Consider the following 26,242-nt stretch of genomic DNA (forward strand, 5'->3'; position numbering starts at 1 on the left):
GACTGGGGGAAACAGAAACGCCACTCTTTGAGGGCATACACAAGGTCTAGGGCCCACCAGGACCCAGGGGGAAAAACAGTGACTTCATAGAAGCCGGGGCCAGACCAACTTGCTTATCTTGGAGGGTCACCTGGGGAGGTGGGGGGCAACTGTGGTTCACTGTGGGGACAAGGACACTGGTGGCAGAGGTACTGGGGAGTACTCACTGGCATGAGCTGTCCTGGAGGCTGCCATTTTGACAAGGTCAAATGCACAAACATTTGCATTATAGGGGTCCCAGAAGAAGAGGGAGAGAAAGGGCCTGAGAAAATATTTGAAGAGATAATAGCTGAAAACTTCCCTAATGTGGGAAAGGAAACAGTCACCAAAGTTCAGGAAGCACAGAGCCTCGTGCAGGGTAAACTCAAGGAGGAACACACCAAGATAAATATTAATCAAATTGACAAAAATTAAAGACAAAGAGAAAATATTAAAAGCAACTAGGGGAAAGCAACAAATGGCATTCAAGGGAATTCCCAGAAGGTTATCAGCTGATTTTTCAGCAGAAACTCTGCACGCCAGAAGGGAGTGACACAATAAATTCAAAGTGATGAAAGGGAAAAACCTACAACCAAGAATACTCTACCCAGCAAGGCTCTCATTCAGATTCAAAGGAGAAATCAAAAGCTTTAGAGACAAGCAAAAGCTAAGAGAATTTAGCACCACCAAACCAGCTTTACAACAAATGCTAAAGGAACTTCTTTAAGTAAAGGGGCTGGGGGGAGAGGACACAACTAGAAATCAGAAAATCACAAATGGGAAAGCCCACTGGTAAAGGCAAACATACAATAAAAGCAGGAAATCATCCACACACAAATATGATATCAAAACCAGCAACCATGATGAGAGGAGAGTACAAAGGTAGGAAATGGGAATTGCATTTGAAATTAAGAGACTAGCAACTTAAACGACCTTGTACATATATAGGCTGCTTTATCAAAACATCATGGGAAGTGCAAACCAAAAAAACTACAATAGCTACACACACACAAAAGAAAAAGCAACCCAAACACAACACTAAAGATGGTCATCAAACCACAAGAGAACAAAAGAGGAAGGAAAGAAAAAACACCTAAAAAAACAAACCCAAAACAATTAATAAAATGGCAATAAGAATATACATATCAGTAATTACCTTAAATGTAAATGGATTAAATGCTCCAACCAAAAGACACAGACTGGCTGAATGGATACAAAAACAAGACCCGTATATATGCTATCTACCAGAGACCCACTTCAAATCTAGGCACACATATAGAATGAAAGTGATAGGATGGAAAAAGGTATTCCATGCAAACGGAAATCAAAAGAAAGCTAGAGTAGCAATACTTGTATCAGAAAAAATAGACTTTAAAATAAAAAGTGATACAAGAGACAAGGAAGGACACTACATAATGATCAAAGAATCAATCCAAGAAGAAGATATAACAATTATAAATATATATGCACCCAACATAGGAGCACCTCAGTACCTAAGGCAAATGCTAACAGCTATAAAAGAGGAAATCGACAGTAACACAATAATAGTGGGGGACTCTAACAACCTACTTTTATCAATGGACAAATCACCCAGACAGAAAATCAATAAGGAAACAAAGGCCTTAAATGACACATTAGACCAGATGAACTTAATTGATATCTATAGAACATTCCATCCAAAAGCAGCAGAATACACTTTCTTTTCATAGATCACAATTTGGGCCATAAGTCAAGCCTCAGTAAATTTAAGAAAATTGAAATCACATCAAGCATCTTTTCTCACCACAACGTATGAGATTGAAATCAACTACAAGAAAAAAACTGCAAAAAATACAAACAAGGGAGGCTAAACAATATGCTATTAAACAACTAATGGATCACTGAAGAAATCAAAGAGGAAATCAAAAACATACCTAGAGACAAATGAAAAGAAAAACACGACTATCCAAAACCTATGAGATGCAGCAAAAGCAGTTCTAAGAGGGAAGTTTATAGCAATATACTTGCTAGCAAGGATGCAGAACAACTGAAATTCTCAAACACTGCTGGTATAAATGCAAAATGGTACTGGTACTTTGGAAAACAGTTTGGCAGATTCTTTAAAAAGTAAACATATGTTTACAAGATCCAGCATTCCCACTCCTACGTATTTACCCAAGAGACATGAAAAGTTAATGTTCACACAAAAACCTACATGCAAATATTTACAGCACCTTTATTCATAATCACCAAAAACTGGCAAATATCCCTCAACTGGGGAATGGATAAACAAAATGTGGTACGTACATTCCATACAATGAAATACTACACAGAAATAAAAAGAAACAAACTACTGATACACGCAACATAAATGAATCTCAAATGCATTATTAAGGAAGCCAGGCTCAAAAGTCTACAAACTGTATGATTCCATTTATGAAGGCAAACTATGTGGGCAATAAATAGATCAGTGGTTGCCAGGAGCTGGCACACTGGTTGGGTGGGAGAGGACTATAAAGAGGCAGCAACGAGGGAATTTTTGTGGTGGTGTAACTTTTCTAATCTTTGATTAAGATGGTCATTAAATGCATTTATCAAAACTCATAAAACTATACACTAAAAGGGGTGAATTTTGCTGAAAAAAAAAGGGCAGTTCATAAAAGAAAAACATGTCATATGGAAGAAACTTTATAGAATAACCCACTCAACTGATAAGAGGGAAAACTCAGGAAAGGTAAGTGATTAACAGTTTTATCTAAGGTAGTAGGAGTAGTGAGATGAGAACCAAAGTCTCTTGACCCGTCCAGGATCCTTTCTACTACAGCAATATTTTCCAACGCTGTTTTACCTTGACCCCCAGTAAGAAATACACCATTACCACAAAGTTGGCAGCTTACACCAACACTCATTTATTATCTTACAGTTCTGCAGGTTAGAAGTCTGGCACAGTGTGACCAGATTATCTGCTCTGGGTCTCACCAGGCCAAAGTGAAGGTGTCAGCTGGCCTGGGCTTTTTCTGGAGGCTCTAAGGGACAACCCATTTCCAAGACCAGGCAAGTTACCGGCAGAATTCAGTTCAATGCAGTTATGGGACTGAGGTCATTTCCTTGCTGGCTGTCAGCCAGCGGTTGTTATCATCTTCTAAAGGCTGCCACATTTCTTGGCTCATGACCCTCTCTATCTTCAAAGCCAGCAACAATAGATCATGTCCTTTTCATGCTTTGAATCTTTCTGATGTCCTCTTCTGCCACATCTCTATAACTTCTACCCTCAGCCAGGAGAAAGCTCTGCTTTTAAGAGTTCATGTGATTACTTTGGGGCTGGCCAGACAATCCAGGATCATCTATTTTAAAGTCTACTGATTAGTGACCTTAATTACATATGCAACCTTCCCTCTTGCCATGTAACATATTCACAAGCATGACACCAGGGGCAAAGGTCATGGGGGCCAAAACTGTGCCCACCATAGATTTTCCACAATGATGTAATATACACACATATAAATGAAACAAACTTACCTTTCACTCAGTTCAACACTCCACTGCTTTTATTATTTTAAAATGACAGTGACAACATAGTACATTGATTTCATGTCCTATTAATGGGCTGCAACCTCTAAGTTTATCTTGAAAAAAGGCCTGCATTCCCTTTTAAATTCCAATCTGCAATAATACAAGGCCCATGGAAGGGCCTCAGGGGCCTGGGTAACCCCTGAAATTATATGCAAAGTTCTGGTACTAACTAATCCTAAGAAAAACAGACAAACCCATGTCGGGGACAGTCTGCTGGATACCTCCCCAGTGCTACTGAAGGCTATCATGGTCATGAAAAGAGAAAACAGACCAGAGGAGACTGGGAGACATGACAAGCAAATGTAATGTACTGGATTGGATCTTAGAACAGAAAAAGGATATTAATGGGAAAACGAGAAATCCAAAAAGTCTGGAGTTTAGTTAATAGTGATATAAATGTCAGTTTCTTAGGTTTGACAAATGTACCCGGCAATGTAAGATGTTAACAATGGGGAACTAGGTGAGGAGTATACAAGAACTCTGTATTATCTTTGCAGCTTTTCTGTAAATCAGTATTATTCTAAAAGAAAATTTACTTACAAAACATTACAAGATTGAGCATCTGCACATCCTTCTAGGGAGATTTATAGACTTTATACCTCCTATTCATGATCCAAAAATATTTAAGTCCCACTGTCCAAGGCTTCCTGCTGCTTTCCTTAACTACTACTTTCTAAGTACTCTGCCTCCTTCCTCCTAAGTCACCCACACCTTCTCAAAAAACAAGATTTAACTAGGGCCTGGGGAAAGGAAGAATGGGGAATTATTTTCTAATGGGTTCAGTTTCAGTGTGGGAAGATGAAAAATATTCCTGAGATGGATGATGGTGATAATGGGGATAAATGCCACAGAACTGTACACTTAAAAGTGGTTAAAATGATACATTTTATGTTATGTATATTTTACAATTTTAAAAATAAAGGAATGGGTACTGATACATGCTATAACATAAACCTTACAAAACATTATCTTAAGTGAAAGAAGGCAGACACGAAATACCACCTATTATGTAATTCCCTTAACAATGCTGCAAAATTGACTGTAGCAACAGTTTTACATATCTGTGAATATATTAAAAACTACTGAAATGTACACTTTAAATGGGTAAATTGTATGGTAGGTGAATTATATCTCAATAAAGCTACTGAAATATTTTAACTGGTTTTAAATCTAGGATCACATTTATTTGACCTCTGAAGACCTTAAGTGACATCCTATAAATTCTAGAGCCACGCTCTGCTGATGTGCTAAAAAAATGAACAAATAAATGAAAGACTGGGGTTTACAATAGCTAGCAGGGAAGATCAGAAAAATCTGTGGCTAGGCATGGTGGCTCTCCAGTCATGACGCAAGAACAAAGGCAAGATTATAAAACACACTAGGTTGAGGTTGATCAGAAACTTTTATTTGGTCCTTATCATTTATTAAGCAACCTACAAAATCATTTTCGATATCTCTACCACAAGCAGCAGCAGCTGCATCCAGGCCAGAAATGGAAGACACAAGTAGTGGAAGACCTTATAAAGAAAAGCTAACAGGTGAGATCTCTGCTTATCCAGGCTTAGGCGAAGGCAGAACAGGAAAAGTGTGTAGGTCCAGTATTCCAAAGACTCTTCTTCAAAGCTGAGACCTGCAGAGGGCCTAGCTGAAGGATGCAGGTACAGGCTCACAAAACTGCCCAGGCTCAGCAATCAATCCAAAGTACCTAAAAACACAAAGAGCAATGTTGAAAGCAAGGTGCCTCAAGAGCTGGATGAATGTAGCAAACTGGGCAAAGTTAAGTGGCAGCTGCTTTGGTACTGGCAGTTCTTCTAAGACCAAAATACTCATTTTGAGGAATATCCATCCAAAAGATCCTTGGGGAAGAACATGTCATTACAGAGGCTGGGCAGTTGGGTCTGGAGAGTTCAATTTAGAGGTGGGAAAAGGGCTAAGAAATTGTGTTGGTTAATGAGCATCTGTGGAGACTACAACAAGGGGTGAGTGATACAAAATAAATAAGTTTTCTAAGCAGAGTGTATAATATGAAAAAGTTCCAGGTCAAGATGGGAAACTGGGGACTTCCCTGGTGGCACAGTGGTTAAGAATCCTCCTGCCATTGTAGAGGACATGGGTTCGATACCTGGTCTGGGAAGATCCCCCATGCCATGGAGCAAATAAGCCCGTGTGCCACAACTACTAAGCCTGCACTCTAGAACCTGCGAGCCACAACTACTGAGCCCATATGCTGCAACTACTGAAGCCCACATGCCAGATCCCGTGCTCCGCAACAAGACAAGCCACCACCGTGAGAAGCCTGCACACTGCAACAAAGAGTAGCCTCCACTCGCCGCAACTAGAGAAAGCCTGCACAAAGCAATGAAGACCCAACGCAGCCAAAAATAAATTTTTTTTTAAACTTTAAAAGAAGATGGTAAACTGGGGCCCTCAAGTTTGTATGCCCTCCCATACAAGATTCCACGTGAAAGGAAAAAAGTCTTTTAACAGGTATACAAATCTACAACAAAGAGATTTGGTTGAAACAAAAAACTGACTGACAGAAATCTGACTGAAGTGTGTTTATAAATAGGGCAGAGGAAAATAAGCCTACAATAAACACAGAGCGGGGTGCAGCAGAGGTGGGAACCCATCTAACTAGAAAACTCATGGGGAGGATCTAGACTGACACCAAAAATGACAGAAAGAGATGCAAGGCTAACATGGGTAATGACTCGAGGGTCTATATGAGAAACAGTTGACCCCATCTCCTCACAACCCTCCCAGTGTGCAGCACTACCAGAAAACAAGCATTTAAACTAAATCTAACTTGAAAAAAATCAGCAGGCTCTCTTCTAAAGAACTAAATCAATTATCTGGAGAACAAGCGGCTTCTGAAAATTCCAGCTTCCCACAGTCAACTTTTCTGCAATTCTGGCCTTTGGAGGCCCCCAACATAACATCTGGTCCCACCCGCTACCCACACTAAAGTAAAACTGCAAGGCAATAACCACCCTCCATACACATATATACACAAGTTCCAAACAGCTTTCTTATTTCCTCATTCTAAAATAGAATAAAAATTACAAGGCATTTGAAGAAAGCCTATCCAGTAAAAGGAAAGATTTGAAAGAATAATTCAGGGAAAAGAACACATAAGAAAAGAACAAAACAAAGCAAAAAAAACCTCAAAATTTTTTTAATAGCCTCTGCTTTTGATAATGTCAAATTTCTGCTGATACCAACTGATAGAGCTGATTAAACTATTTTTAAAAAGAAAATCCTTCAGGCATTAAATAGGCCTCAAGAAAAGGCAAACCCAAAATCTAGAGAAGGCAAAAACACAAAGAAAACCCAGCCTCCAAAACTGCTTTTACCTCAGGGGAATCTGCCAATCCAAAAGAGAGCTGAAAAACGTTTGCAATTTTGGCTAAGCAAATGAAGGGTCAAACCTGAGAATCTGCCCAAGTGGAAAGGTTCGATAATTTCCCGCTTTCTAAAAGCTGGATTCCCAAAAGGCTACACCCTCAGGGTAAGGCTGAACTAGAATTAAATCAGTCCCCTCACAGACCTGCCATCACAGTTTATATCACCACAGTGATCAAGGAATCCTCAAGTCTTAAATTCAAAAAGGAGGTTCTGCACTGATACATGCCCCTAGGTGTCTTGCAGAAGCAAATGAAAATCTTTGAAGAAACGTCTCATTATACTGGCCTCAAATAATTATCCAACAAATAATTTTTTCAAATATTAATACAATGACAAATATACCAAGATAGGGCTTCCCTGGTGGCGCAGTGGTTGACAGTCCGCCTGCCAACGCAGGGGACACAGGTTCGTGCCCCAGTCCGGGAAGATCCCACATGCCGCGGAGTGGCTAGGCGCGTGAGCCATGGCCACTGAGCCTGTGCATCTGGAGCCTGTGCTCCACAACGGAAGAGGCCACAACAGTGAGAGGCCCGCGTACCACAACAAAAAATGTATATATATATATATATATATATATATATATATATATATATATACACCAAGATAACTAGGCAAATAGAAAAAAACCATGAGACAGTACCAACAGAAACAACAGACAGAAAAGTAAATAAATAAGCCAGGTTTAAAAGGCTTTGGATATTAGATTGGACACAGACTATAAACAATTGTACATACTACGTTTAGTGAAATAAAAGACAAGTTTCAAAACATCTGCAGCAAATACAAACTGACAAAATATATTTGAAAAATAACTAAATGGAATTCACAGAAAATGAAAAATACAAAAACAAGAACTGAAACTAATAAATCAACAGGAAAGTTTAAAGGAGACAGACTACTGAACAGAGAATTAATAAAATGGAAGGTCACAAAACTTACATATAATACAACATGGAGAGGCAAAACGATGGTTGACTTTTAGCATACGTTTAATGTGAATCCCAGAGAGAAAGGAGAAAGAAAAAGAGAAAGCAGAGGCACAGAGACTTCTCCAGGACAGATGAAACACATCAATCCATAGCTTTAAAAAGCCTAAGCAGTTGCTGCCGCCACCAAGAAGCCTGTGTGTGAGCACAGGATATTATCCACAACCCCCTCCGGGGGAGCCTGTGCAGCCCGCCACTGCCAGGGTCCCGGGATGCAGGGACAACTCCCCCGGGAGAACGCATGGCGCACCTCAGGCTGGTGCAACGTCACACCGGCCTCTGCCGCTGCAGGCTCGCCCCACATTCCGTTCCCCTCCCTCCCCCCAGCCTGAGTGAGCCAGAGCCCCCAATTCAGCGGCTCCTTTAACCCCGTCCTGTCTGAGCGAAGAACAGATGCCCTTTGGTGACCTACATGCAGAGGTGGGGCCAAATCCAAAGCTGAACCCCTGGGAGCTGTGAGAACAAAGAAGAGAAAGGGAAATCTCTCCCAGCAGCCTCAGAAGCAGCGGATTAAAGCTCCACAATCAACTTGATGTACCCTGCATCTGTGGAATACATGAATAGACAACAAATCATAACCAAATTGAGGAGGTGGACTTTGAGAGCAAGATTTATGATTTTTTCCCCTTTTCCTCTTTTGCTGAATGTGTATGTGTATGCTTCTGTGTGAGATCTTGTCTGTATAGCTTTGCTTCCACCATTTGTCTTAGGGTTCTATCTGTCCATTGTTTTTGTTTGTTTTTAAAATTTTTTTTCTTAATAATTTTTTTATTTTAATAACTTTATTATATTTTATCTTATTTTATTTTACTTTATCTTCTTTCTTTCTTTTTTTCCTTCCTTCCCTCCTTCCTTCCTCCCTCCCTAGCTCCCTCCCTTCTTTCTTTCTTTCTTTCTTTCTTTCTACTTCTACTAATTCTTTCTTTCTACTTTTTCTCCCTTTTATTCTGAGCCGTGTGGATGAAAGGCTCTTGATGCTGCAGCCAGGAGTCAGTGCTGTGCCTCTGAGGTGGGAGGGCCACCTTCAGGACACTGCTCCACAACAGACCTCCCAGCTCCACATAACATCAAACAGCGAAAATCTCCCAGAGATCTCCATCTCAACACCAGCACCCAGCTTCACTCAACGACCAGCAAGCTACAGTGCTGGACATCCTATGGCAAACAACTAGCAAGATAGGAACACAACCCCACACATTAGCAGAGAGGCTGCCTAAAATCATAAAGTCAACAGACACCCGAAGACACACCACCAGACGTGGACCTGCCCACCAGAAAGACAAGATCCAGCCTCATCCACCAGAACACAGGCACTACTCCCCTCCACCAGGAAGCCTACACAACCCGCTAAACCAACCTTAGCCACTGGGGACAGACACCAAACACAACAGGAACTACGAACCTGCAGCCTGCAAAAAGGAGACCCCAAACACAGTAAGATAAACAAAATGAGAAGACAGAAAAACACACAGCAGATGAAGGAGCAAGATAAAAACCCACCAGGCCTAACAAATGAAGAGGAAATAGGCAGTCTACCTGAAAAAGAATTCAGAATAATGATAGTAAAGATGATCCAAAATCTTGGAAACAGAATAGAGAAAATGCAAGAAACATTTAACAAGGACCTAGAAGAACTAAAGATGAAACAAGCAATGATGAACAAAAATAACTGAAATTAAAAATACTCTAGAAGGGATCAATAGCAGAATAACTGAGGCAGAAGAACGGGTAAGTGACCTGGAAGATAAAATAGTGGAAATAACTACTGCAGAGCAGAATAAAGAAAAAAGAATGAAAAGAACTGAGGACAGGCTCAGAGACCTCTGGGACAACATTAAACACACCAACATTCGAATTATAGGGGTTCCAGAAGAAGAAGAGAAGAAGAAAGGGACGGAGAAAATATTTGAAGAGATTATAGTTGACAACTTCCCTAATATGGTAAAGGAAATAGTTAATCAAGTCCAGGAAGCACAGAGAGTCCCATACAGGATAAATCCAAGGAGAAATACACCAAGACACATATTAATCAAACTGTCAAAAATTAAATACAAAGAAAACATATTAAAAGCAGCAAGGGAAAAACAACAAATAACACACAAGGGAATCCCCATAAGGTTAACAGCTGATCTTTCAGCAGAAACTCTGCAAGCCAGAAGGGACTGGCAGGACATATTTACACTGATGAAGGAGAAAAATCTGCAACCAAGATTACTCTACCCAGCAAAGATCTCATGCAGATTTGATGGAGAAATTAAAAACTTTACAGACAAGCAAAAGCTGAGAGTTCAGCACCACCAAACCAGCTTTACAACAACTGCTAAAGGAACTTCTCTAGGCAAGAAACACAAGAGAAGGAAAAGACCTACAATGACGAACCCAAAACAATTAAGAAAATGGGAATAGGAACATACATATCGATAATTACCTTAATGTAAATGGATTAAATGCTCCCACCAAAGACACAGATTGGCTGAATGGATACAGAAACAAGGCCCATATATTTGCTGTCTACAAGAGACCCACTTCAGACCTAGAGATACATACAGACTGAAAGTAAGGGGATGGAAAAATATATTTCATGCTAATGAAAACCAAAAGAAAGCTGGAGTAGCAATTCTCATACCAGACAAAATAGACTTTAAAATAAAGACTATTAGAAGACACAAAGAAGGACACTACATAATGATCAAAGGATCGATCCAAGAAGAAGATATAACAATTGTAAATATTTATGCACCCAACATAGGAGCACCTCAATACATAAGGCAAATACTAAGAGTCATAAAGGGAGAAATCAACAGCTACACAATAATAATGGGGGACTTTAACACCCCACTTTCACCAATGGACAGATCATCCAAAATGAAAATAAATAAGGAAACACAAGCTTTACATGATACATTAAACAAGATGGACTTAATTGATATTTATAGGACATTCCATCCAAAAACAACAGAATACACATTTTTTTCAAGTGCTCATGGAACATTCTCCAGGATAGATCATATCTTGGTCACAAATCAAGCCTTGGTAAATTTAAGAAAACTGAAATTGTTTCAAGTATCTTTTCCGACCACAACGTTATGAGACTAGATAACAATTACAGGAAAAGCTCTGTAAAAAATACAAACACATGGAGGCTAAACAATACACTACTTAATAGCCAAGAGATCACTGAAGAAATCAAAGAGGAAATCAAAAAATACCTAGAAACAAATGACACTGGAGACATGACAACCCAAAATCTATGGGATGCAGCAAAAGCAGTTGTAAGAGGGAAGTTTATAGCAATACAATCCTACCTTAAGAAACAGGAAACATCTAGAATAAACCACCTAACCTTGCAACTAAAGCAATTAGAGAAAGAAGAACAAAAAACCCCCAAAGCTAGCAGAAGGAAAGAAATCATAAAAATCAGATCAGAAATAAATGAAAAAGAAATGAAGGAAATGAGAGCAAATATCAATAAAATTAAAAGCTGGTTGTTTGAGAAGATAAACAAAATTGATAAACCATTCGTCAGACTCATCAAGAAAAAAAGGGAAAAGACTCAGATCAATAGAATTAGAAATGAAAAAGGAGAAGTAACAACTGACACTGCAGAAATACAAAAGATCATGAGAGATTACTACAAGCAACTCTATGCCAATAAAATGGACAATCTGGAAGAAATGGACAAATTCTTAGAAATGCACAACTTGCCAAGTCAGAATCAGGAAGAAATAGAAAATATGAACAGACCAATCACAAGCACTGAAATTGAAAATGTGATAAAAAATCTTCCAACAAACAAAAGCCCAGGGTCAAATGGCTTCACAGGCGAATTCTATCAAACATTTAGAGAAGAGCTAACACTTATCCTTCTCAAACTCTTCCAAAATATAGCAGAGGGAGGAACACTCCCAAACTCATTCTACGAGGCCACCATCACCCTGATACCAAAACCAGACAAGGATGTCACAAAGAAAGGAAACTACATGCCAATATCACGGATGAACATAGATGCAAAAATCCTCAACACAATACTAGCAAACAGAATCCAACAGCACATTTAAAGGATCATACACCATGATCAAGTGGGGTTTATTCCAGGAATGCAAGTATTCTTCAATATACGCAAATCAATCAACGAGATACACCATATTAACAAACTGAAGGAGAAACACCATATGATCATCTCAATAGATGCAGAGAAAGCTTTTGACAAAATTCAACACCCATTTATGATAAAAACCCTGCAGAAAGTAGGCATAGAGGGAACTTTCCTCAACATAATAAAGGCCATATATGACAAACCCACAGCCAACATCGTCCTCAATGGTGAAAACCTGAAAGCATTTCCACTAAGATCAGGAACAAGACAAGGTTGCCCACTCTCACCACTCTTATTCAACATAGTTTTGCAAGTTTTAGCCACAGCAATCAAAGAGAAGGAAATAAAAGGAATTCAAATCGGAAAAGAAGAAGTACATATGTCACTGTTTTCAGATGACATGATACTATACATGGACAATCCTAAAGATGCTACCAGAAAACTACTAGAGCTAATCAATGAATTTGGTAAAGTAGCGGGATAGAAAATTAATGCACAGAAATCTCTGGCATTCCTATACACTAAGGATGAATAATCTGAAAGTGAAATCAAGAAAACACTCCCATTTACCACTGCAACAAAAAGAATAAAATATCTAGGAATAAACCTACCTAAGGAGACAAAAGACCTGTATGCAGAAAATTCTAATACACTGATGAAAGAAATTAATGATGATACAAATAGATGGAGAGATATACCATGTTTTTGGATTGGAAGAATCAACATTGTGAAAATGACTCTACTACCCAAAAAAATCTACAGATTCAATGCAATCCCTATCAAACTATCACTGGTATTTTTCACAAAACTAGAACAAAAAATTTCACAATTTGTATGGAAACACAAAAGGCCCCGAACAGCCAAAGCAATCTTGAGAACGAAAAACGGAGCTGGAGGAATCAGGTTCCCTGACCTCAGACTATACTACAAAGCTACAGTAATCAAAACAGTATGGTACTGGCACAAAAACAGAAAGATAAATCAATGGAACAGGACAGAAAGCCCAGAGATAAACCCACGCACATATGGTCACCTTATCTTTGATAAAGGAGTCAGGAATGTCCAGTGGAGAAAGGACAGCCTCTTCAATAAGTTGTGCTGGGAAAACTGGACAGCTGCTACATGTAAAAGTATGAGATTAGATCACTCCCTAACACCATACACAAAAATAAGCTCAAAATCAATTAAAGACCTAAATGTAAGGCCAGAAACTATCAAACTCTTAGAGGAAAACATAGGCAGAACACTCTATGACATAAATCACAGCAAGATCCTTTTTGACCCACCTCCTAGAGAAATGGAAATTTAAAAAAATAATAAAAAAAATAAATGGGACCTAATGAAACTTCAAAGCTTTTGCACAGCAAAGGAAACCATAAACAAGACCAAAAGACAACCCTCAGAATGGAGAAAATATTTGCAAATGAAGCAACTGACAAAGGATTAATCTCCAAAATTTATAAGCAGCTCATGCAGCTCAGTAACAAAAAAACAAACAACCCAATCCAAAAATGGGCAGAAGACCTAAACAGACATTTCTCCAAAGAAGATATACAGACTGCCAACAAACACATGAAAGAATGCTCAACTTCATTAATCACTAGAGAAATGCAAATCAAAACTACAATGAGATATCATCTCACACCTGTCAGAACGGCCATCACCAAAAAATCTACAAACAATAAATGCTGGAGACAGTGTGGGGAAAAGGGAACACTCTTGCACTGCTGGTGGGAATGTGAATTGGTTCAGCCACTATGGAGAACAGTACGGAGGTTCCTTAAAAAACTACAAATAGAACTACCATATGACCCAGCAATCCCACTACTGGGCATATACCCTGAGAAAACCAAAATTCAAAGAGTCATGTACCACAATGTTCATTGCAGCTCTATTTACAATAGACCAGACGTGGAAACAACCTAAGTGCCCATCATCGGATGAATGGATAAAGAAGATGTGGCACATATATACAATGGAATATTACTCAGCCATAAAAAGAAACGAAATTTAGCTATTTGTAATGAGGTGGATAGACCTAGAGTCTGTCATACAGAGTGAAGTAAGTCAGAAAGAAAAAGACAAATACTGTATGCTAACATATATATATGGAATTTAAGAAGAAAAAAAATGTCATGAAGAACCTAGGGGTAAGACAGGAATAAAGACACAGACCTACTAGAGAACAGACTTGAGGATATGGGGAGGGGGAAGGGTGAGCTGTGACAGGGCGAGAGAGAGTCATGGACATGTACACACTAACAAACGTAAGGTAGATAGCTAGTGGGAAGCAGCCGCATGGCACAGGGGTATCAGCTCAGTGCTTTGTGACCGCCTGGAGGGGTGGGATAGGGAGGGTGGGAGGGAGGGAGATGCAAGAGGGAAGAGATATGGGAACATATGTATATGTATAACTGATTCACTTTGTTATAAAGCAGAAACTAACACACCATTGTAAAGCAATTATACCCCAATAAAGATGTTAAAAAAAAAAATCTAGAAACAATAAATGCTGGAGAGGGTGTGGAGAAAAGGGAACCCTCTTGCACTGTTGGTGGGAATGTAAATTGATACAGCCACTGTGGAGAACAGTACGGAGCTTCCTCAAAAAACTAAAAATAGAACTACCATATGACCCAGCAATCCCACTACTGGGCATATACCCTGAGAAAACCAAAATTCAAAAAGAGTCACGTACCACAATGTTCATTGCAGCTCTATTTACAATAGCCCGGAGATGGAAACAACCTAAGTGCCCATCATCGGATGAATGGATAAAGAAGATGTGGCACATATATACAATGGAATATTACTCAGCCATAAAAAGAAACGAAATTGAGCTATTTGTAATGAGGTGGATAGACCTAGAGTCTGTCATACAGAGTGAAGTAGGTCAGAAAGAGAAAAACAAACACCATTTGCTAACACATATATATGGAATCTAAGGGAAAAAAAAACAAGGTCATGAAGAACCTAGGGGTAAGACAGGAATAAAGACACAGATCTACTAGAGAATGAACTTGAGGATATGGGGAGGGGGAAGGGTAAGCTGTGACAAAGTGAGAGAGAGGCATGGACATATATACACTACCAAACGTAAGGTAGATAGCTAGTGGGAAGCAGCCGCATAGCACAGGGAGATCAGCTTGGTGCTTTGTGACCACCTGGAGGGGTGGGATAGGGACGGTGGGAGGGAGGGAGATGCAAGAAGGAAGAGATATGGCAACATATTTATATGTATAACTGATTCACTTTGTTATAAAGCAGAAACTAACACACCATTGTAAAGCAATCATACTCCAATAAAGATGAAAAAAAAAAAAAGCCTAAGCAGACTACATAAAAGGAAATTATACCTAGATAATGAGTGAAACTACAGAAAAAATAAAGAGAAAATCTTCAAAGCAGACAGAAAAAAGGGACAAATTTGCTTCAAAAGAGAGAAGAATGATTGTTTCAAGGTACTAAAACAAAATTCCACCTAGAATTCTATATTCAGCAAAATATCTTTCAATAAAGAAAGTAAATCAGTGAGCCAGAGCAGGTAGAGAAAAAAAGTAAAATAAAGGCTTTTTTATACCAAAAAAGAAAAGCAGAGTTTGCTACCATCAGACCCTTTAGGATTTACTTCAGAAAGAAAGAAATGATCACAAACGGAGGAGCAGAAATATAAAAAGGAAAGATGACCAAAGACAGGATAAATATAAGGATAAATTTATATATCATTTTCTGAATAATATAGCAATAATATAATATAGCCTTATGTGGATTGACAAAGACAACACAAAATAGGTGACAATACCAACATAAGTGGGGGATGAGGGACTTGTAAATTGAGCTAATGGATTCTAAGATCCCATTTTGCTGAGGATAAACGGAAAGGTACTAACACTAGGCTCTGATAAATTAAGGATGCATGTAGTAACTGGTAGGGTAGCAAAAAAAAAAGACTATACAACTTCCAAATTGATAGAGGGAAAACTGAATAAGTTATACTCAAAAAAAGGTAAAAAATGGAAAGAAAAGAATAAAATAAGACAGATAGAAAGCGCAAAATAAGATGGTACTTCTAACCCATATATATCATTAACTACATTAAATTAAATGCCCCACTTAAAGACAAAGAATATAAGCCTTAAAATAATTCACATCACACACATCAAAAATACATCCACATGTGGAGGAAATCTCACTGAAAACTACCTGGAGACTGGCAGAACTCCTGTACAACCAAAGCTGTAAGAAAGATCCACAGAGTCAGGTAGGAAGGGAAGAGAAGTGGTCAGGTCGGGACAGGCTTGGAGATTCTCCCTGGGTAGTGAGCAGTTTGAATCACAACATGGGCACCCCAGCTCTGGGGGTCCAACACAAGGAGGACGAGTCCTCTTAGCTGGTTTGAAATCCAGTGGGACTGACAGTGTGGCTGTAAGAAACCTAGACTCCACTCGTGAAGGGTGCACACACGATTGCTTACTCCCAAAACAAGGCAGAGGAAGCAGACTGAAACTGTGACCACCCAGTGCGTGCCCCAGCCCACACCAAGCACCCCCTCCAGCCCCCCTTACTGCACAGCACAGCTCCACACTAGGGCTAAGGCTGCCACAGCTGAGGAGAGCACACAGTTGTGAGGGACGGAGCCGGCTTGGATCTGGCACAGCATCTGAATAGAGCAAGGGAACCCATGACTGGTGGTCACAGGGCAGCAAATCAGGAGTGGTCTGGAGTTCTGACTGGTGCTGGGACCACCCCAGCACGTACCCCAGTCCACGCCAAATGCCCACTCTGGCCCCTCTTGCTCCACAGCCGTTCCCCACTAGGGCAAAGGCTGCCACTGCAGAGGAAGGTGCACAACTGTGGAGGACAGAGTAGGCTCAAACTTGGCACAGCACCCAAACAGGGAAAGAGCACCCATTACTAGCATTCACAGGGGCAGCACATCACAAGCAGTCTGTAGCTCTGACTGGTGCCGGGACCATCCAAGTGCAGGCACCAGCCTCCACTGGGTGCCCAATCCAGACCCTCTGGTTCCAGCACTGCTCCCCTCAGAGCAAAGGTGCTGATGTGGGGAGGGGGGAAGAGCACACACTCAAATTGAACAGAACCAACTGAGACCCTACTCTCAGGGTTTCCGCTCCAGCAATTTGGGACCTGACACCACTCCTGATAGGGCAGTGTTGGCAACTGAGGAGTGGAGAAGACCCAGCTCGCACCTGCCTCTGGCTCCAGCCCCTCCATGTCCAGCCCCACCTTCTACCAAGGTGATAGCTGCCAGCACACTCCGGGGTAAGATGTGACTTGTATTCACTTCAGATCCAGCTCTCCCATCAAAGCCACTGAGCACACACAGACTATATACAGTGATGCTCCCACACAAGCACACCCCTTCAAGACCAGGATGGGTAACTGTTTCACCTAATTTCACAGAGACAGAGAAAGTTAAGCAAAATGAGAAGACAAAGGAATTTCTTTAAAATTAAAGAACAAGGAAAAAACCCTGAAAAAACAACTAATGAAACAGAAATAAGTAATTTACCAGATAAAAAGTTCAAAGCATTAGTAAACATGAGTGCTAACTGAACTAGGGAAAAGAACAGATGAACAGTGAAAATTTTTACAAGGAACTAGAAAGTATACGAAAGAACTAGTCAGAACTGAAATGAAAAACACCCCAGAAGGAATTAACAGAAGACTACGTGATACAGAAGAATGCAAAAATGATCTGAAGATAGAATAACGGAAATCACCCAATCAGAACAGCAAAAAGAAAAACATTAAAAAATGAATATAGTATAAGGGACCTCTGGGACAACATCAAGCATACCAACATTCAAACTATACGGGTCCCAGAAGAAGAGAGAGAGAGAGAGAGGGATCAAAACTGTATTTGATGAAATTATGGCTGAATACTTCCTGATCCTGAAGAAGGAAACAGATATCCAGATAAATAAAGCAGAAATGTTAAAGAGTCTTCTTTACGTGGAAAATAAAAGGCTACAACAGGAAGAAAGAATCTATAGGAAAGGAAAACTCCCAATTGTATAGGCAAATATATATTAAAAGGCTGTGGATCAACCTCTGAAATAAGCTAGTATGAAGATTAAAAGACAAAAACCAGAGAATTCCCTGGTGGTCCAGTGGTTAGGGCTCAGCGCTTTCACTGCCGTGGGCCCAGGTATTTAATCCCTGGTCAGAGAACTAAGATCCCACAAGCCACATAGCACAGCCACACACACACACACAAAAAAAAAAAAAAAAAAAAAAAAGGATAAAAAATTGTAAAATCAACTATAACTATAATAACAGTTAAGGAATAAACATAAAGATGTAAAATATGACATCAAAACCATAAAACATAGGGGAATGGAGTGAAAAAATGTACATCTTCTAGAATGTGTTTGAACTTAAATGACTACCAGTTTAAAACATGTAGTTATATATAGGTCAACATATATGAACCCCATGGCAACCACAAATCAAAATCCTATAACAGATAAACAAAAACTAGAGAGAAAGGAACACAAGCATAACACTAAACAGAATCATCAAAGCACAAGGGAAGAAACTAAAAGCAGAAGAACAGGAAAGAACTATAAAAACCAGAAAACAATGAACAAAATGGCAGTAAGTATGTACCTATCAATAATGACCTTAAATGTCAATGGACTAAATGCTCCAATCATAAGCATAGGGTGGCTGACTGGATGAAAAAACAATACCTATCTATTATGCTGCTTACAAGAGACCCACCTCAAAGCTGCAGGCATACACAGACTGAAAGTGTGGGGATGGAAAAAGATATTTCATGCAAATGGAAATAACAAGAAAGCTGGGGTAGCAATAGTCCTCTCAGACAAAACAGCCTTTAAAACAAAGTCTATAACAAAAGACCAAGAAGGGCATTATATAATGATAAAGGGATCAATACAAAGATAGGATGTAACATTCAATAACATATGCACCTAATACAGGAGTACCTAGTACATAAAGCAAACAGTAACAGACATAAAGGGAGAAATTGAGAGTAATACAATAGTAGTAGGGGACTTTGACACCCCACTTACATCAATGGACAGATCATCCAGATACAAAGTCAATAAGGAAACTGTGGTCATAAATGACATATTAGACCAGTTAACTTAAAAGATACCTACAGGATATTCCACCCTAAAACAACAGAATACACATTCTTTTCAAATGCACAAAGAATGTTCTCCAGGACAGATCACATGCCAGTTAACTAAACAAGTCTCAACAAATTTAAGAGGCTAGAAATTATATCAAGCATTTTTTCCCCACCACAATGGTGTGAAACCAGAAATCAATCACAGGAAGAAAAATGGGGAAAATACAAACATGCGGAGACTAAACATATGCTACTAAAAAACCAATGGGTCACTGAAGAAATCCAAGAGAAAATCAGAAACTACCTCAAGACAAATAAAAATGGAAACACAACTTTCCAAAATCTATGGGATGCAGCAAAAGCAGTTCTAAGAGAAAAGTTTGGAGCAACAGAGGCCTACCTCGAGAAATGAGAAAAATCTCAAACAACGTAACCTACCACCTAAAAGAATTAGAAGAAAAAGGACAAAGCCGAAAGTCAGCAGAACAAAGGTAACAATAAAGATCAGAAAGGAAAAAAATGAAACAGAGAAACATAAAGCGATAGAAAAATCAATGAACCCAAGAGCTAGTTTTTTGAAAAGATAAACAAAATTGAAGTCTTCAGTCAACTCATCAAGAAAAAAAGAGGATCCAAATAAACAAAATAAGAGATACAAAAAAATCATAAGAGACTACTACCAACAGTTATATGCCAACAAATTGGGCAATCTAGAAGAAATGGATACATTTCTAGAAACAGACAACATTCCAAGACTGAATGAGAAAGAAATAGATAATCTGAACAGCTGGACCACCAGTAGTGAAACTGAACTATTAATCAAAAAACACCCAGCAAACAAAACTCCAGGACTAGATGGCTTCACAGAGAAATTCTACCAAACATATAAAGAGGAGCTAGTACCTATCCTTCTCAAACTATTCCAAAAACCTGGAGGATGAAACACTCCCAAATTCATTCTACAGTAAGACCACCATTACCCTGATACCAAAACCAGACAAAGAAACTACAAACAAAAAAATTACAGGCCAATTATCACTGATGAATATAAATGCAAACATCCTCAACAAAATACTAGCAAACCAAATCCAATAATCTATTTAAAACGGATCATACAACATGATCAAGTAGAATTTATTCCAGGGATGCAAGGATAATTCAATATTCACAAATCAATCAATGTGATACACCACACTAACAAAAGGAAAGACAAAAACCACATGACCATCTTAATAGACGCAGAAAAAACATTTAACAAAATCCTACACCCTTTTATGATAAAAACGCTCATCAATGTTGTTCCTACCAGACTGGCAAAAATCAAACCCTGATAATACCAAGTGTTGGTGAGAATGAGGAACAATGGGAACTGTCATACACTGCTGATAGAGATGTGAATCAGGTATACAGGATGTTTGGCAGTATCCAAAAAAGAAATACATATTCTATGCCATACTCATTTCATAAGGAAAGGCTTAATAAAGAATATATATATACACATACATAAACATATTTGCATTAAAATACCCAGAAGATTACACAAGAGACTAATAACCGCTACGTGAAGGGAGGGGACCTATATAAGGGATTAAAGGACAGAGAGGGTAGAGGAAGACTGTTCACAATACCGTTTTTCAACTTCTACACTCAACCTATATAGCATGGAAGATCTAATTATGATAAGGAGGTATGTTTTCAGCCTTGACACAAAGTGAGAGCTAGAAGTGAGCTAAAAATGGGAAAGGAAGGAATAAGAGAACTAACAGTCATACCTTACAAAGTGAGGAGCCAACAAAAAAAAAACATATTTTAGTATGTTATATAAATTGTAAAGGTAACAAAGGAACTAAAAATAATGATAAAACTACAAAAAATCAGAAAGGAGGGAAGGGGCTGAGAGGGTAGTATAGGTTAGCCAAACCTTCATTTATCATAGCAGGAAGTCAAAACATAAGATCTACAGTTGATAAATCAACAACAAAGCGTATTATTCAGAAATATAAGAAGCCATCTGAAAAGCTAAAAACAGAAATAATAAAAGGATGAGGGCCATTTCATTATAAGTCGTTAGGTAACTATTTCACTTTTAAACAGGAATATATACTGACTCAATTAAAAAGAAAAAAAATTTCACTTAGAACATACACATCTAAGGACATAAGAACATTTATTTTACCAGGTACAAAATAATATAATACTGACTAAATCCAAGGGGGCTAAAACGACCAAAATTCAGATCTACTAATGTAGAATAGAGCAGAGGGATTCAACTACTCAGATTATTGAATCCAAAGATGAAAATGAACACATCCACCACTCATTAAATGGCCATTTATTAAAAATCCAAGCCAAGCACTATGCATGGTATAGGCTAAAGTGGAAAACTTTGTTAAGTTCTCTCCACTTATATTCCTAGCACCCTCCAATTTATCATCCTGGCACCAGAGGTTGGCAGTTTTATGTCCTTAAATAGAAATTTGATCACATCACTCATCTCTTTGAAAAGATGGTAATTAAAAATAAACAGGTAGGAGTGCTCACTTCAGCAGTACACTTACTAAAATTGTAACGTTACAGGGAAGGTTAGCATGGTCCCTGTGCAAGGATGACACACAAATTCATGAAGTATTCCATATTTAAAAATAAAAATAAACAGGTAGGGGCTTCCCTGGTGGCGCAGTGATTGAGAGTCCGCCTGCCGATGCAGGGGACACGGGTTCGTGCCCCGGTCCGGGAAGATCCCACATGCCACGGAGCGGCTAGGCCCGTGAGCCATGGCCGCTGAACCTGCGCGTCCGGAGCCTGTGCTCCGCAATGGGAGAGGCCACAACAGTGAGAGGCCCGTGTAACGCAAAAAAAAAAAAAAAAAAAAAAAAACAGGTAGAGTTAGGCTCCAAAGATTTTTGATTGAGGAACTGATAGGATGTCAGTCACAAGAAATTGTCTGCCTTAGGTAGGCAGCTAACAAGTTATTTTTAAGAGAAATGAGTAATCAGAAAAGAGACTTAAAAAAGATCTACAAATTAAGAGAATACTCAATAATCTAGGCTCAAAGCTAGCCATGGGAATATATCTTAAAAGACATTTAAAAGAATATATCAAGAGGGCCAGGGGCCTAGGTTGATTACAGATGCAGAACAAAGGAGTAAAAATAGTGAAACAAATAATTCAAGAAAAGATTTCTGAAAGTAATGAGGCTTCAGGGAGATAGTTGAGAACATCCTGGTGTGATAAAGGTGAGAATGAACTGAAGGTGCACGGCTTTCGCAAAGCTCTTCAATCAGAATATGTGTAGGGAATAGTAAGCTGATCAGATTTAGGAATTAAGTAGGAGAGAGGGCTCTAAGAGAAGTTAGTTAAAATGAGGTATCTCAAATATTTTCTATTTCAATGACAAGATTTAGTTAGTATACAAGAGTTAATCTAAAATTCCTAAGAACAAATAGATACAGGCCAGAATAGAATCTCACTGCAGCAAAATAATCACTTTACACAGACTGCTGAAGAAGAAAAAAGAACAAGAAGCAACCCTTTAAATGTTGGCAATCATTTCTGATCTCTAGCATTATGATGAGGGGTAAGATTTATATCCAAGAATGGAGATCAAAGTAAGAATCAAACTTCTGAATCCACCTAACTACACTGGGGTCTTTATAGTCCCTTCCATTTTTTTATGGTTAAGCAGTTTTCAGGAAGAAGTTCTAACTACCCAAGGGAATTTGAATTAGAATTTGTTTTTCCTATCTTAATAGGAAATGGGGAGAAAATTATTCCTACATGAACAAAGAAGAACCAGGCCATCCGTTTTATAAGGTTTTGAACTCAGATCGCTGCATGGGAAAGACAGGTGGAAATGATTACCCCGTGACAGAGAACTCACCTTCCAGGAAAGCAAATTCATCCACAGCTTCTATTGCATTATCTGAAACACAAGGTAAAGGGACACCTGACTAACTCCGGTCATTTGGGCATCAACCTCTTACAAAAGCACAACCCACAGTGAAGGGCATGAGGCTTTATGCAAATTAGGGCATTTATAAAATTTGTCCCTTGCTATCTTGAGATCCATATCTACTCCACCACCAAATCTTACGTATAAGCTGTCTCTCCGAGAGTAAGAAAATAAGAAAAGCCTGGTTAAATACTGCTCACTGAGGGGAACATCCTTGCTCTGAAAGTCATCAGAGAAGTGTTGCCTATACAGAAGGGAAAGCGAGGTTATGGTATATGAAAGCTTACAGATGTTCTAGGGTTACCAGCTAAAAAGTAGAGTCAGAAATCAAACCTCTACTTTCTAGGTGAATAAAAAGCAGTCAAGCCTGGTACCATATGGCAGAAGGTATAAAGGGGTCTAGTTAGCTTTGGCAACATCTAGACTCCTTCGGTTCTCTGTCCCAGCACCTCTCCAGCCACCCAAAGCAAATTTTCAAAAGGTAGGGTTTTCTGGCACTGTGGCAGCCCAAGAGAAAACATCGTAGGAAGAGACCTGTGGCACCGCTCATCTTACAGTGATGCCGTCTTAAACAGTGTAAGGGAAAACCTCAACCAGCCCTCTCGTCTGCCCCCAGATCCAAGATACCAAAGTGACACTCTACCCAAATCTCTCCTCTGAAGGGTTTTCCTCTTCCCCTGTTGAGCACAACAGTAGGCATCTTTTGCAATGGTTTCCACAAACAGTTCCTGTTAAGAAAAGCAGAAAAAAATTTAAAAAACAATAAAAGTTATAATAAACAAACCAAAATTGAAAAAACAAAACAACCAAGCAGAATTGTATGGATGAATTCTAGTACAATTCTTGTGTGTGCTTCTGTTGGCGGTGGGGGAACGGACAGGGGTGAAAGAGAGGTTCTCAGGGAAGCTGAAGGTTCTCCTGGACTTCATAAAAGTCTAGTCCCCTTCCCCCTCCTGCAGTCGCCCATGACACATCTGTCCCTCCCTCACTTGTAGATCCACCACACTCATTTACTTGAGGTTCCTACAAGTTCAGTGTTAGACTGGAGATGCAAATTAAAGCCGTGTTCAGGCCCTCAAGAAGAGGTAGATATGTTAGCACACCAGTACAACCACTTTACGCGACGCTTTTTCCGTCCTCCCTTCCTACGCTCACACCTCAGAATCCGGCCCCAGAACCTCTCTCACCTCCCGGTGCCCAGCACACCCCGCCCCAGACCCTCTTCTGGCTCCCCGCGTTCCCCAAACCTGGACCAAAGGCTCGCTAAGCCCCGCCCTTCGGAAAGGCTCCGAGCCCCGCCCCTCGCCAGGCACCCCCGCCACCCCATTGTGCCCCGGCCGCACCGCGGCTCGTGCCAGAATGAAGATGGCTTCCTGTCCTGCGAGCGTCACGTCGGGGTCCGCCTTCACCAAGGCCTTCACTCGCGCCAGAGGCAGCCTCGAGAGACGAGCCCCGGGCGCACTCGTCGGGGCATGGGGCTGCGGAGCCGCTGCGTCCCCACCGGTGCCCTCCTCCTCCTGGAAAGCCCCGTTTCCAGTCGCCACAGCCGCCATCCACGCCCCGAGCCTGCTGCGCGCGCAGCCGCCGACTGTGCACGCAAGCGGTGCCGGCCCCCTTCTCGCGCGCGCTGGAAGCCACGCCCCCGCCCCTCACGCGGCGGAGCGCCAGACTTTTTGCCACTCGCAGCGCTTCTGGGGGCTTGGTGGCCTGTCTTGCCGTCACAGATGACTCTGACGCGCCATCCTGCCTAGTTGAGCCCTCTTTTGGGAAATTTGATTGTAAAAGTAAACACAGCAGTAATAGAAATATATACAGGAGAAACTTAAACAAGTTTACGTGCTACTGGAGGAGACAGTAAAGTAGAGCAATAAAAATGTAGGAGGGGGCTTCCCCGGGGCTGCCCTGGTGGCGCAGTGGTTGAGAATCTGCCTGCCTAATGCAGGGGACACGGGTTCGAGCCCGGGTCTGGGAAGATCCCACACGCCGCGGAGCAACTGGGCCCGTGAGCCACAACTACTGAGCCTGCTCGTCTGGATCCTGTGCTCCGCCACAAAAGAGGCCGCGACAGTGAGAGGCCCGCGCACCGCGATGAAGAGTGGCCCCCGCTCGCCGCAACTACAGAAAGCTCTCGCACAGAAACGAAGACCCAACACAGCCAAAAATAAATAAATAAATTTTTTTAAAAATGTAGGAGGGAAAAGAAACAAGTTATGGACATCATTTCAACAATTCTTCCCTCTTTCTCGTGACAAAACCTCATCTATATCAGTTAGGGTCCAATTAAGAGAAAGAAACCGCACAGGGTTTGAGCAGGGAAAGTAATTTGAACAGGAAAGTTTAATATAAAAATTCCTACCTTTAACAGGGAATTGACTATTAAGGGGCAAAGAAAAGTCTAAAGAATAGAGGAATTGCATGTATGTTCCCGGGGCTGGGGTAGAAAACCCAAGGATGGCATGAACATGGGAGAGCACCCCCTCCCAGCAGAGCTGAGCTCAAGATCTTGTTGCAGAGGGCCAGCCACGACTCACTGACGTGCCCGCTGGCAAGACTCATGGGCAATTCACTTTCCTGGGGTGCTTAGGAAAGATGCCTAAGGAGAGGTGCTGCACACTGGTGGCCACTGTGCACTACAAAAACCTGCTCCCAAAACACACTGGGACCAGGAAATGGCCCCTTTTGTCCTCTAGTGCTCTCTACTGATACAGCATTACATCCTAACATCATAATCGTCTGGCTGAGGAGAAACGTTCTGACAACACCAGCAAGCAATGAAGATGGACCTGGAGCTAAGACACAATAGGCTGATAGCAGCACACCACACCAGGTTAAATCGAATCCTATGCCTATACTACAATGACACCCATGCAGCTGTATGTGGATAGAGACAACAACAGAAAACGTCAACAACAAAAACCAAACTGACTGGTCTTACCAGTCTTGTCCTCAGTCTCAAGTGAAAATGAAGGCAACCAACAATCCCACCACATTCTGCTCACTTGCCTACTCACCAGATGATTATTTGACACCTTCTCCTCAATCCACTTGGCTCTCTCTGCTGATGATATCGGTTGCTATTTCACAGAGAAAATAGAAGCACTGAGAATGGA

The 26,242-nt window shown here is 40.4% G+C and overlaps 1 protein-coding gene and 1 non-coding gene across 6 annotated transcripts; one reads left to right on the forward strand and one right to left on the reverse strand.

The window, feature by feature from the left end:
* Window positions 1–4,953: 4,953 nt before the first annotated feature.
* POLE4 (DNA polymerase epsilon 4, accessory subunit) lies at window positions 4,954–24,739 on the reverse strand. Of its 5 annotated transcripts, none has more exons than XR_016395376.1 (5): window positions 24,479–24,739; window positions 23,776–23,860; window positions 23,061–23,102; window positions 8,374–8,506; window positions 4,954–5,275 (listed from the first exon to the last, which is right to left on the reverse strand). XR_016395376.1 is itself a non-coding variant. In XM_022563100.2 (4 exons), the coding sequence occupies exons 1-4, from the start codon at window positions 24,683–24,685 to the stop codon at window positions 5,262–5,264; spliced, it is 351 nt and encodes a 116-aa protein (XP_022418808.1). In that variant the 5' UTR covers window positions 24,686–24,726; the 3' UTR covers window positions 4,954–5,261. The 5 variants fall into 5 exon arrangements, 3 of the variants coding, with proteins under 3 accessions (XP_022418808.1, XP_089779051.1, XP_022418809.1); XR_016395375.1 differs by having other exon boundaries at window positions 24,476–24,733; XM_022563100.2 differs by lacking the exon at window positions 8,374–8,506 and having other exon boundaries at window positions 24,476–24,726.
* On the forward strand, window positions 21,714–21,820 carry LOC115804166 (U6 spliceosomal RNA). Its single transcript, XR_004025018.1, has one exon. It is a non-coding gene; the product is annotated as a U6 spliceosomal RNA (small nuclear RNA).
* Window positions 24,740–26,242: the final 1,503 nt, after the last annotated feature.

Source organism: Delphinapterus leucas, chromosome 13 (genome assembly GCF_059928025.1).
Source record: "Delphinapterus leucas isolate spDelLeu-1000000601 "Yukka" chromosome 13, BTC_Dleu_Yukka2, whole genome shotgun sequence".
In the NCBI taxonomy this organism is placed as follows: Eukaryota; Metazoa; Chordata; class Mammalia; order Artiodactyla; family Monodontidae; genus Delphinapterus; species Delphinapterus leucas.

Excerpts from the sequence above, each read along its gene's own strand:
- POLE4 (XM_022563100.2), bottom strand. The coding sequence starts at position 24,685 with ATGGCGGCTGTGGCGACTGGAAACGGGGCTTTCCAGGAGGAGGAGGGC. Across the intron at positions 23,861-24,475 it reads TCATTCTGGCACGAGCCGCG|GAACTGTTTGTGGAAACCAT; the intron begins GTGCGGCCGGGG and ends TTTTCTTAACAG. Across the intron at positions 23,103-23,775 it reads CCTTCAGAGGAGAGATTTGG|ATAATGCAATAGAAGCTGTG; the intron begins GTAGAGTGTCAC and ends CTTGTGTTTCAG.